The sequence below is a fragment of the Lepidochelys kempii genome, chromosome 1, assembly GCF_965140265.1.
Source record: "Lepidochelys kempii isolate rLepKem1 chromosome 1, rLepKem1.hap2, whole genome shotgun sequence".
NCBI classification, from domain to species: Eukaryota; Metazoa; Chordata; order Testudines; family Cheloniidae; genus Lepidochelys; species Lepidochelys kempii.
This window is the reverse complement of record NC_133256.1, coordinates 249623576-249636668: the sequence shown is the minus strand read 5'-3', so window position 1 is coordinate 249636668 and position 13093 is coordinate 249623576. Positions and strand designations below refer to the sequence as shown.

The following is a 13093-nucleotide window of genomic DNA, read 5'->3' as shown; positions in this document are numbered from 1 at the left end:
ATTACCTGTTCTGTTCATTCCCTCTGGGGCACCTGGCATTGGCCACTGTCAGAAGATAGGATACTGGGCAAGGTGGACCTTTGGTCTGACCCAGTATGGCCGTTCTTATGTTCTTAAATAATCACATGGTGAGATAATGTAAAATAACAATCAAACAGTATTTTGGTAGGTCTTAAACACTTCATGTTTATTGTACATTAAATAAAACACTTTAATTTCAGTTGAAAGAAACTTGATTTGTGGGTGAGTCATAAGAAATATAAATCTTCTAGATGAAGAAATATTCAACTGAAATGACCATTAAATGCACGTGTATTAAATAGTCAGTTTATAGCAAAACCGTATTCTTTTGAACTGCTGTTAGATTAATAAGATCCATTATCAAAAGAGGTATGTATGTCAAGGCCCTACTGGATTGCAACTGGTTGATCAGTCTACTTTCACTCTGACAAAAATATGCCTAACCCTACAAAGTACAAAGAAGAAGATTGTCTTCTCATGCTTATTACACAGCTTCTTCTTCTTTCTCATTAAAAAACAAACAAAACACATTATCAAACAGAAAACAATGCTGAACGTTACAAAATGTGTCTTGGCTTAAATTTCAACCCCAAAACAATCCATGCGTAACTTTTATTTTCAGCAGCAGGAAGGGGGGAAAAAAGCAGGGAGGCACACTGTTGTGATGCTATTGCAAGAATTAAAACGCTGGCTATCAGTTTCCAGTGCAGTGGCGGGAAAGCACTGTGGATGAGCTCTCACTTTCCCTCAGGGTTGCCTGCTTGCATTTCTTGCATATATGAATGAATGATATGTGGAGGCACCCCTTGCATTAAGAGTCTGAAGAATGAAAGTCCACCTATGGACAAGAAACAAGACAATCGAATGGTTAAAATTACCAAGAGAAGCAGATTTTTAAAAATATTTTTCTGGCTCTCTGTGAAAAATATTGACCCAGTTAAGTGACAGAGATCTAGTCAGTCCCTATGTTATATTTTCTCTTGACACACAGTGAAATTTACCCCTGTGCAACGGGCCAGCACAAAGGTTACTCATAATTTAAGTCCTATGTTGGCATTTTAAGTGGTGCATAGAACTTGTGCTGGCCCCTTGCAAAGGGGCGTATTTCACCTGTAATGGGCCAGAGTCGGTCATCAGTTGCACCCAGTGCAACCCCACCGATATACAATGCATAGCTTCATCCCAAACAACCCTGTTCATTTCAATGGAGTTGCACGAAGTGTATCTAAGAGTAGAATTTGACTAAGAAAGTCCAGTGCAGAGAACACTTGACAGGCAGAAAAAAGACAAGAAGTACAGATTCACATTATTAGTGCTGGATTTTATAATAAACATTTAGCAAAATATTTACTATACCTCTTGGAATTTGACTGAAGTATGTGTAACTTATTTATGTGTATGAAAGAATTGCACAAAAAGACCAGGATTCTCAAAAATAGATGCCTGAATTTAGGCTCTGAAGCCCATATTTAGGCTTGATAAGTAGCCTGATTTTCAAAAAGTTCTTTGAAAATTTGACCATAAATTCTCAAATAAATGAAGTAGAATTGGCATGAGTATTATTCCTGTTTCTATAGTAAAAAATCTCCTCTCCTAAGATTCAGCAGTGAGCTTTCATTTTAGTTTCAACACCTTCAAATGGCACTGGCCCTTATTATAGTTTGAGCACAGGAGTGGGGGCCAACAAGTCCTGAAAGAGACATCTTTTTCTGATACCGTGACCTTAAGGAAATCACTAAGGCCAGATGCTCCTCTTCTGCATTGTGTGGAGGGGAGTTAATGTGCGTGGAAAGACTGCAGGGCCAATATTTGGAGGGGAGCCATGGGTACACTGCATATGCTCCTTCCAAACTGGCAATAGGCACGCCACACAATGAATACTGTCAAATACTGCTGTCAGAGCTCATCTTTGAGAGCTGTGAAGCCTGAGGATGTGCTTCCCCCATTTCCTCACTTCCTTGATTCTGAGGAAAAACAGAATTGTCAAGACATATCTCGGTAGTTGTGGGTTGTTTTTTTAAGGTGATACATTTTGCTTTCTTGCAGAAGTTGTTCCTGACGTTATGTGGGAAGAAATTGAATATGCAGTTTGTAACATAAAGAAAGGGAGAAGTCCGGGAGTGGATGATGTTTGGCTGGGAATATCTCAAAGTAGGGGAAGATACCCTCTTCAAAGTGTTAGCGCAGCAGTTCACCATCTACATCAATAGCAAGCGTGTTCCAGATGCATGGAAAAAATCAAAAACAATACTATTGATGAAAAAACGTGATCCAGAAGAACTGAGCAACTACTGTCTGATCAAACTCCTCTCACAAGTGTATAAAGTCTTCATATGCGTCATACTCAATCAGATTAAGAAGGATCTTGAAATGCACAAAAACAAAGAACAAGCTGGTTTCTGCTTAGGGTATTTGACAATTGATCACATTCACTCAGTTCGGCAGCTCATCGAAAAATGCAAGGAATACAAAGAACCATTGTGTCTTGCATTTGTCCATGACAAAAAGGCATTCGACTCGGTAGAGGTCAATGCTGTACTCAACACACTTGGAATTGACCGGAAATACATTGACCTGCTGGAAGAAATTAACCGCAATTGCTCAACAGAGATAACATTATTCAATGTCCCCTGCATTATTACTATATGCAGAGGATTCAGACAAGGTGACACAATCTCACTGAAGCTGTTTGCAGCAGTACCGGAGTCGCTGTTCAAGAAACTGAACGGGGAAGAAGGAATCAGAATTGACGGAGAACAGTTAACGCATCTTCTCTTCGCTGATGACTGTGTAATACTGGCAAAGGACATGGCAAAACTGGAGAACAAATTGCAGAAACTGCAAACGCTTTCGCATGATATCGCATTGGAAGTGAACATGTCAAAGATGAAGTGGATATGGAACGAGCATTGTGCAGAAGAAATCGTCACTGTAAATGGGAAAGAAATCGAGGAGGTTGACAAATATATTTACCTGGGTCAGCAGCTGAGCAGAGACAACTCATTCGAAGGGGAATGCAGTAGGAGGCAAAAGGCAGGGTGGGCAAGTTTCAACAAAATAAAGACATGTCTAATGGATGATGAACTGCCCATAAAGAAAAGGAAAGAACTGTTTAACTCCACTGTTCTGCCAGCAATGATATACGGAATGGAAAGCTGGTCAATGATGAAAGCAGAGGAAGAAAAATTCGCTGTCACTCAGAGAGCAATGGAAAGGCAAATGTGTAAGATATCATTCCGTGATCACATACCGAATGAGAAAATCAGAAGGCGTACAGAGGTGACCGATGTAGTGCAAGCGATGTATGATGCAAAGCAAAGATGGGTGGGTCATGTAGTCTGCAGACAAGACAATAGGTGGACAATCCTCATCAGTGACTGGATCACCAGAGACCACAAGCGACCGCTGGCAGACCGAAAACGCGTTGGGCCAATCCCATGACAAAACTCTTTGGCCAGAAATGGAAAGAACGTGCTTGCAACAAAATAGAATGGTGTGGCATTGACTTGCATTCATGGAGGGATGGACGAGGACAAGCTGGACAAAGATGACAGGTCCCAATAAGAGCTGGGGGGGTCTCACCATGCTGTGTGTTGCTTTGTCCCTTCCAATCCTCTGGAAAGCTCTGTTTCTTGTCTCTGGGGAGTTGGGCTTGCTTTGGAACTTTGACAGGCCGTGGTGTCTACTAAATAAGCATCCTACAGCACAGTCAACAGCCACAGCCTCTCAGGCCTTCCAGGGTTTGGAAAGCATATTGCTTTGGATCTGGCACCATATGGGTAAAGAGATAGGGCCAAACCTGTTTTTAGTTACACTGGCACAATGTAAACCTGGGGCTATCATGAAGACAATGGAGTTATTCAGAATTTAGCCTGGTGTGATGGAGGGCACAGGTCGGCCTGAGACCTTTAAAATAGATTTTAATATATTTAGAAACATGAGAAAATTTTACTTTTTTCACTGTGTGCAGGACAATACCAGGTCTGTTTTAGACCCAGCTTTGCATTTTATGATTTTGTTTTGTATTGTACCACTACTCTCTCTTGTTTTTAGTTAATTCTCCTTTTTTAAATAAACCAAATCTTGTTTTGTTGTAAGTGCTCACACATACTGCGTGATTTTACAGGAGCAGTGGTTTAAGGTAAAACTAGTCAACTGGGGTACACTGCTCCTCTAAGAGCAGAGGACCTGGGATTTCTGTGAGTAGCCAATGTCAGGAGCTGGATATCACAGGAGAATGATTCAAAGGGACTTGGGGACGAGGGTGCACCTAATGATAACCTACAAGATGATGACAGCACTGGATTAGCCCAGAGGAGAGTGCCTGAGTGGCTAACAGGCTGGTGATGTTAGAGAGCTAACACTGAACCACCAGAGACAAGGCTACCTCTCATTAGAGGCAGGGGGTAAAAAGGTGTATCTCAGTCTTGGGTACCCCATGAACCGGCAGAGAGGGACAGTGGGAAAATGGCAAATATTTTGCTAAAAATATTAAAGCTCACCCCTCCTCGATAGGGAAGGTAGGTATGTGTGATAAGGAAACTGCATTACTACTGTACCTTTTATAAGTCTGCATGGATGTTCACTTCTGCAAGATGCAAACACAACCAACCCCAATAACACTTACCTTCTGAGGCATTTCTGTAGCACACCAAAAGTTTTAAAGCAAAAGTACATTTTCAAGATGAACACATCATTCTCTTTACCCGAGCAAACTGTATATTTCAGCTAGATTAAACGGACTGATCCAATATGGATATAATTTTATTCTACTTACACAATTTAGAACAAGCCAATATATCCATTAACAACATTCTCCTACTAAAGAGACATTATTTAATTGTAACTCTAAGTAAGTGAGCTACATCATTTAACCTTTTCACTCTTTCGGAGTTGTGCTTTCCCAGTCTTAGGTAAATGTTTAATACAGACAAAAAATGGCATGCTTTATAGCATTCTTTAAAACTTGTGTAATGCAAATTTTCATAAGAATCATTCATTTTTAAATAAAATTAACTGATGTAAAAATGGTCTCATTTATTTAGAAGTCTATCCTTAGATGCAAATAATTGACTGGAGATGAAAAATGCTCTTATGTTACTTGTATTTTCTCTATGGTAAGTAATTAACCTAACTCATGCTCTGTTAAATTCAGTTGAAGCATTTTCACTAGCAGAAAGTAAGTGGATGTACCACTAAAGGGAGTTACTATAACAAGCAATTATTGGAAAGATTAAGAGTTAATTGTTAGTTTAAGGATAGTGTAATATAAATTCAAATGATTAAATTATTGATTTTAAAACATTTTCATTAAATGACATAATGAAAATCATGCCATACTTGGCAGGCTTTGTATGACGTGAAAACAGACATAAGCTTCATATGCAAGAATCATATGAAAGCTTACCTTAGATGGCAATATACATTCAAAAATCCTTACTGTGCAACTAAGGGAGAGAGAGAAAGAGAAGTAAGCACTTAATTGCTAACACCAAAGTAGAGAACTTGTTGGGTGAAATTATGTTCATAATGATGACAAGATGATGTTTTAATCCTTAGTCATGTAAAATATGTAAGAAATAGAAGCACATGGAAAGTAAATGGCAGGGATCCAGTACCACTTCAAAATTATAATTAATGTGTGATGTTAATATGCACAAACAAATATGACTGGCTTCTGTCATTAGTCTAGGGTACATAGTGGAGCTAGTCAAATTGTGCAATTGACTTTTAGAATAAAAGTTTCCAAACTTAGCTTCAGAAGAAGCTAAAACATATATATATATATTTGTGTTTTTCAACACAGGGAAAAACCCACCCACATAGCATTATATATATATACATATGTTGAAACTCTAAAAGGCAAAATTATCAAGTATAGACTAGTTACGCACCAGTGCCTTATTATGTTTTATTATGTATTATTACGCACCAGTGCCTTTACACAAATACCTATTGACATTAGCTAAGGCATGCCATTTACTCTATAGGAACCATTAGTTTTAATAAAGTATTTTACGTATGTAGTGCTATGTCTGGGCACTAAACTGTAGCAGCCATTTAAAAAAAGTATTCAAAAATATCTAAAATGGTTGCAGTACATTCTAGCTTAATTGCATCACAAGAGTAAGTTTTTAAATTGCGCATCTGAAAGCCTCCAGTACTGGAAATATCAGTGTTTGGGAATTTCTGCAATTTAAAAATGGCCACCTTTATATTTTTGAATTTTGGTAATGTTAAAAACGTCATTTCTATTTAAAGGGGTAAATTCTCTGCTGGTGTAACTCAGCTGAAGCTGAATTTAAAGTCAACAGGGTTATGCTCATAGATAATTTATTTGGTTCTAAGGGTGAAATCCTGGCCCCACTGCGTGGGTATGTCTACACTGAAATTAAACAACTGCAGCTGGCCTGTGCCAGCTGACTTGGGCTTGCAGGACTGTTCAATTGCGGTGTAGACATTCGGACTTGGACTGGAGTCTGGGCTGTAGGACCCTGTGCGGTAGAAGGGTCCCAGAGCTCGAACTGCAGCTTGAGCCTGGGAGTCTACATGGCAATTAAACAGTCCCTTAGCCCAAGCCCTGCAAGCCCGAGTCAACTGCATGGGCCAGCTGTAGGTGTTTAATTGCATGTAGACATACCCACTGACATCAATGGAAAGGTCCCATTGACTTCAACAGAGTTAGTATTTCCCCCTTAGACTTTGCATGCCAAGTGTCAGCCTGTATTGAAGTTCTAAGTACCAATTCAGAATAGAAATCTAGTTTACAATAAGGTATACATTTTAAAATAAAATGGATAACACGGTGATACCTCTGTTCTTTCAATAAGTCTCCAGGTTATATCAAACTAACCTAAACCTGATCCTCTGAGATGCAGATCACCTCTTGAGAGGAATTGAGTCACCTTGACAAAGGGAGTTGCATACATTTAAGGTTTTATTTATTTATTTATTTATTTTACACATATATGCATGGTTTTATGTCTAATGAGAAAGTTTTAATTCTTGCCTCGACTTTGCATAACTCTGATGTTAGCTCCTACATTCTTGATTAATTTGGCCTTCTTTGCTCATGTGACATAGCCAATGTATGTCATGAGACACTAGCTAGTACAATCTAAAAGCAACTAAGGAATACACACTTTACATGCAAATACATTTTAATGTAAAAAGAGAGGAATGGAGTGGAAGGTAATGTCCAGTGGAATATGCTTTTTATAAACCTGTTTCTTCCCCGCCAAGAAGAATGGTTCTCCTGGGGTAATTATTCCATGATACAACACTGCAGAATTGGAATATTCGTACTGGTATTTATTCTTGTTTGAAATTGTTCCCAATTAATTTATTTAACAACTTATTTTTTTTAATATGATTAATACCAATTGCAACTTTTCTCAGAATGCATTACTATCATTGTGTTATTGAAGTGATAAGTAACCTTGGCTTCACTCTTAAGGCTGATCACTCTCTCCAAAGTAGTCAATTATTTCATGACAACAGGATTATGATTATAAAAACGTGTTGTGGACCATGAAATCTGGTCTCCCTCTGTGAAATCTGGCCTTTTGTGTGCTTTTACATTATACTATATAGATTTCACAGGGGAGACCAGCACTTGTTAAATTGGGAGTCCTGACCCAAAAGGGAGTTGCAGGGGGGGGGTCACAAGGTTATTTTAGGTGGGGGGGTCACAGTATTGCCACCCTTACTGCTGCGCTGCTGCCTTCAGAGCTGGGCAGCTGCTGACTGGGCCCAGCTCTGCAGGCAGGAGCACAAAAGTAAGGGTGGCAATACCACACCAGGCTATCCTTACTTCTGTGCTGCTGTTGGCAGTGGCTCTCTCTGCCTTCAGAGCTGGGCTCCCGGCCAGCAGCCCCCAATCTCCAGCTGCTCAGCTCTGAAGGCAGGCTGTTGCCAGCAGGTGACCTGTGGGGGAGAGGGTGAAGGGTCACATGACCCTCCCCAAACCACTGAGGGGGGCAACACCAGCAGGTGGGGAGATGAAGGGGCAGGGCCAGAGCCGGAAGGGAAAAGGCAGGGCCAGAGCCTCTCCTCTTCCGGCCTCCTCTTCTGGCCACGCTGCCTGGTGCAGCTCGCAGCTCTCTCAAGCAGGCTCCAGCAGGCAGCGTGGCCAGAGGCTGCCTGGGACAGTGCATTAGTGGCTCCACACATTCCAGGGGGACTGGAGCAGAGCCCTCACCCCCGGCCAGATAACGTGGGATGGGGAGGGGACGGGGAGAGCGCAGGGTCCCTAGGCTGGAGGCGGGGACGAGTCACATGGGGGGGTCATGTGGGGAGCAGGGCAGGGAGGAGTCGTGTGAGGGGGTCACGTTGGGGGTGGTGTCACATGCCTCCCTTTAGCTGGTGCCTCCTTTTTGTCCCTCCCACTAGTTACCAACCCCCCTCACAACTCCTCTATGGGGCAGGACCCCTAAAATTACAACACCGTGACATTTCAGATCTAAATAGCTGAAATAATGAAATTTACATTTTTAAAAAGTCTATGACTGTGAAATTGAACAAAATGGACCGTGAATTTGGTAGGGCCCTATTCATCATGAATTCTCTTAGGGCCTGATCCAAAGTCAACTGAAGTCAAAGGGAGTCTTTCTATTGATATCAATGGGTTTTGGAACAGGTTCTATCTACAAAACAAGACAATGTTTACGAATTCTTATGACAAACCAGCCACGATTAGGAATCTAGCCCAAGGAACTGTAAAAAATATTTTAAAATTTTTCTTTGGGGGAGCGGGTGTGTGAAAAATACAATAATAGTTTTAATGGCATTCTGTGTTTATATAGTTTGTCATCTTCCAAAACATAGTTCAGATAGAACTTTTTTTCTTAACTAAGATCTTTTACAAAGTGCAGCTTGAACTTTTTCAGCACCCTTGTAGACAAATAAACTTGTCATGCTATTGTAGTAAATAGCTCAACTGTTTGCCATTTTAAGTACATCTAATAGACCTGAAAAAGATTAAGCAAATGCTGTGGTTTATCAGAAATAAATAACATTTATGAACAGAAAACATTTCACTGATGGTAAAATGAAATACTTGTTATTCTATTTGTCTATTATAGTCAATAAAATGTTTAAAGAAATGAGGTAAAATTTGTAACTCCTGATAGTCTAGATTTGAAGCCTAAGGTGATATATGCAAAGTGATAAACGAATAAAATTGTAATGCACTACCGGTATACCGTGCTATTACCATAACTTTTCATTTATTTAGATACCATATAAAATATGAGTAGTACACTGTATCCATGATATTTTTGTGACATTCCTAGGAATAGGTCTACGTGTTAAAACAGAGATGACTAACAGCTCAGAAACAGATGAAAGAAATTCTGGACTATTTAGAAAGCCGAGAGTTAGTGCAACATATAGCCTAGTATAGTGTATATCTGTCTCACCTGATGTGCTACCCAGAAAGAAAAGTAGAGACACTACTGTAGCTGTTACACTCACCAACCATGTAACATCCCTTAAATTACAACTCTGACCCTGCAGTCCTTGCCCAGGGAAAATTCACTTTGAAATCAATAATGTTTTGCCTGAAAAATGACTGTAGACTCAGGCCCTAATGTTTTACTTCCTGGAGTAAAGCAGAAGTTACATTTTAAAAAAATATACACACGAAGGTCTGTTTCCATTGACTTAGAACGCCTTTCCTCCAGAGATCACTTTTCTTTGTGTGGTTGTGCTGCGCAAGCATCTGATGGCTCTTGCTGAGGTAGCAGACGGGCTGGGAAGGGTAACAGAGCGCACAACCATCATATAAGCGGATGGATGGGGGAACACTGGTAAAGTTACATTTTTACAGTCTGGCTATGTGTGATACCCACTGCGTTTGTCTCTCTTTCACATAGCAAACCCAGACTGTTTACTAATGCACAGATGCCAGAAGCTGGGACTGGACAACAAGGGATGATGGATCATTGAAAATATTGCACTGTCCTGTTCATTCCCTCTGAAGTATCCAGCCCTGGCCATGGTTGGAAGAGAGGATACTGGACTAGATGGGCCACTGGTCTGACCCAGTCTGGCCGTTCTTATGTTCAGTACAATTGCTGATTATGGGCTTGATCCTACTCCTGTTGAATGCCGTGGTTAAACTCTCCCTGACTTTAATAGCAGCAGACTGAAACCTCACAACAGATGTACTGTATTTGAGTCTAACAACATGCTTCTTTTGAAAGGTGATGAAATTAATGGCAAAATATGCTACCTGAAAGGAAGGAATATAAACAAGAGAGATGATTCGTGGTCCCTAATTGGGGATTAGGAAGGGGAAAAGGATTTGCATGCCTCATGAGTTGGGGAGGGGGGGTGCGCTGGACTGCCCAACGGTTAATATGAGTTTGGATTTAAAAAACATAACCATTTAAAACCATTTAAAAACCTGTCAATCAACAAGAGAGGTGTGACGTGGAATAACAAAAAGAGAGTGAGAACCTACAGCCCAGGATGGGACACTGACAAAACACACTATTTCTAGGACTCTTTCCAGATCTGATGCAGAAAATGGATACGTGCTTTGAACATTAAGACTTTCAGCTTTTGCATAGTCTCTAGGGTCTGTCAAGATCATTCACTTTACTTTTTTAAAGTAAATATTGAGTTCTTTAAGAAAAAAAGGAGGCATGGAAGCTATAAATAAGGATCCAACAATGATCATGCTTTAAAGCTCTTGAGGACAAAGGCAGGGGTGGGGGGGGGGAAGGTTTTGTTTAAAAGTGGGGAAGGATGGACTGAGGCACCACCATGGGGAGTGAGTTTCACACCCTTCTTCCCATCACAGCACATGCATGATTGTTTGCTAATCTAGGATGTGATACCATAGCAACTGAGGTCATTTGAGGCACTTGAGCTAGCTGTCCCCTGGCAGTATGAATAGGACAGGGCTGCTAGTTTGACATTCTTGCTGAATGATTCTTTGGCTTTGGAACTTACTTCCTGAGTTGGTCTGCTGAAAACTTGATAGTGTGACCTTCAGGACGTGCTGCAAGACCTGCTTGTTTACTGAGGATTCTCCTTGGGATGGATGATTGGGGGATGAAGAGATCTAACTGAGGGGCTGGGGCATGGGCAATGTTAGGAGCTGAGTTGTGAAGAATTTTTTCCCTTTGATATAACAAGCTGTTGAAGTAGACAGTCATGGATGGGGGTAGGTCAGTGGCAGTATTTTGGATTGTTTGCAATTTTTTGTGCAATGTCCAGCGCACCGGACTAGAGTCTTATAAATTCATTTTTTAAAAAACTAGTAAGAGGTGGGTTGTGTCAGATCAAATTCCCATCAGGGAAAGGCTCAAAGAGGTCATCTCAAATGTAGCTGGTAATTACTTTTTGCATCATAGACATTAAACTTCTACCTAGCTACATTACTGAGCATAACAGACCCATTGAAAAATGATCTAAGCCTTTTTACACTTCAAACATCAGTTTGTAAATGCCAAATGTAAAGAAACGAAAAGTAACCTGTGGCTTAGATACCAGGGAAAGCCTGAATAAAGAGGTGGGTCTTGCATCATATACTAAAAGTGGCAAGACTATAATTCATCCTGATGTCCAGTAGCAAAGAATTCCAGAGTATAGGGTTTCACACTCAACAAAAGCACCATACTGGATCTTTTCCCTTGTACAGTTATTATCAACACTCTTGTTGGGTTTACTGAAGAATGCTACACAGTCTTCGGCAACAGTAACATCTATGGATGCTTAAGACTCCTAAATTTGACAAATATTAACCAACATTGTTTCTTCTGTTTGAACATGTTTGATATGATCTATTTTAATTTAATTAAAAGCTATTCTATAGGGAAAAAGTGCCCTGTTAAGTCATTGGACACACAGAGAGACAGAGAGATCTTACAGAGAGATCCGATGAAGTGAGCTGTAGCTCACGAAAGCTTATGCTCAAATAAATTGGTTAGTCTCTAAGGTGCCACAAGTCCTCCTTTTCTTTTTGCGAATACAGACTAACACGGCTGTTGCTCTGAAAAGAGATCTTACTGTGATCATAGAATTGTGTTATTTTGACCATTTTATTATGAGCAGAACATTAAAGATTCAAAAGTTGAAGGTAACTACTGGTAAGGTATTTAGGGTTTGGGGGCTTATGAGTTATAATGAAAGATTAGTCTAACTTGGCCTCTAGATTTTAGTGATCAATGGCTGTCTTTGTTAGGCCGTATAATCTTCTGCTGTGCTGTGAAACAGGGAGCCTTGCTTGGTATTAAGAAACAGACTGTATACATCTAGAATGGAGGACATCACTTTCACCTGCCAGAATATAGTAAAAAGGTAGCAGGACAGTCAAGAAATGTGGCTTTACTACCACTCTCATTAGATGAACACACCACTTTATGAACAGACCAGTTATGTCATTACTTCCTTGCTACCATATTGGAGCTGTGTGACAAGATATATCAGAAATGAGAGACAATGTTAATCATAATCCAAAAGAAACAGAAAGCAAACAATATAGAAAAGCTAAATATATTGGCTTTCACTGCATACAAAATAATGGCTACAGAGTAAGTCTTTTATGAACTGGTAATCCTATGAAAATATGCTTTTTAGACCATTTACTGCATGTCTGATCCAAATCCCATTGACTTCAGGTGTTGGATTGGGCCTTAGGACCATTCACAATACCTGCAGTCAATACTAAAACATCTTGAATTCATAAAATATATTCATTTAATGGATTTAAAGGGATATTCTCAAGGTTGCAGAAATCTGACCAACTTTTTCCCCTTCATATCTGTTTGCAAAATCAGTATGATTCTCTATATGTATTTTACCTAAAAACAAATACAATAATAAGATCTATAAGCCAGTGAAAGATTCTCCTTAGGAAACTAGTGGACGTGCCATTACGTGAGGCATTTAAAAGTACATTGGGCAAAACACTAGGAAAATATACTGTAGGGAATAACCCTGCACTGGACAGTGGAAGAACTATCTAGATCAGTGGTGTAACAAAGCTTCAAAGTACCCTGGGGCAAGAATAGGTTAGGGATCCCTTTTCTGATTTTGAAATCTGCCCTTCTCCAGGTCCCCC

At 40.1% G+C, this 13093-nt stretch overlaps 1 protein-coding gene across 1 annotated transcript in view; it reads right to left on the bottom strand.

Annotated features, from left to right (window-relative positions):
* Positions 1-758: 758 nt before the first annotated feature.
* Positions 759-13093, bottom strand: part of MYBPC1 (myosin binding protein C1) — a 192443-nt gene continuing 180108 nt past the window's right edge. The window contains exon 32 of the mRNA XM_073335999.1: positions 759-859. Coding sequence (XP_073192100.1) covers positions 759-859 — 101 coding nt within the window. The remainder of the gene's footprint in view (positions 860-13093) is intronic.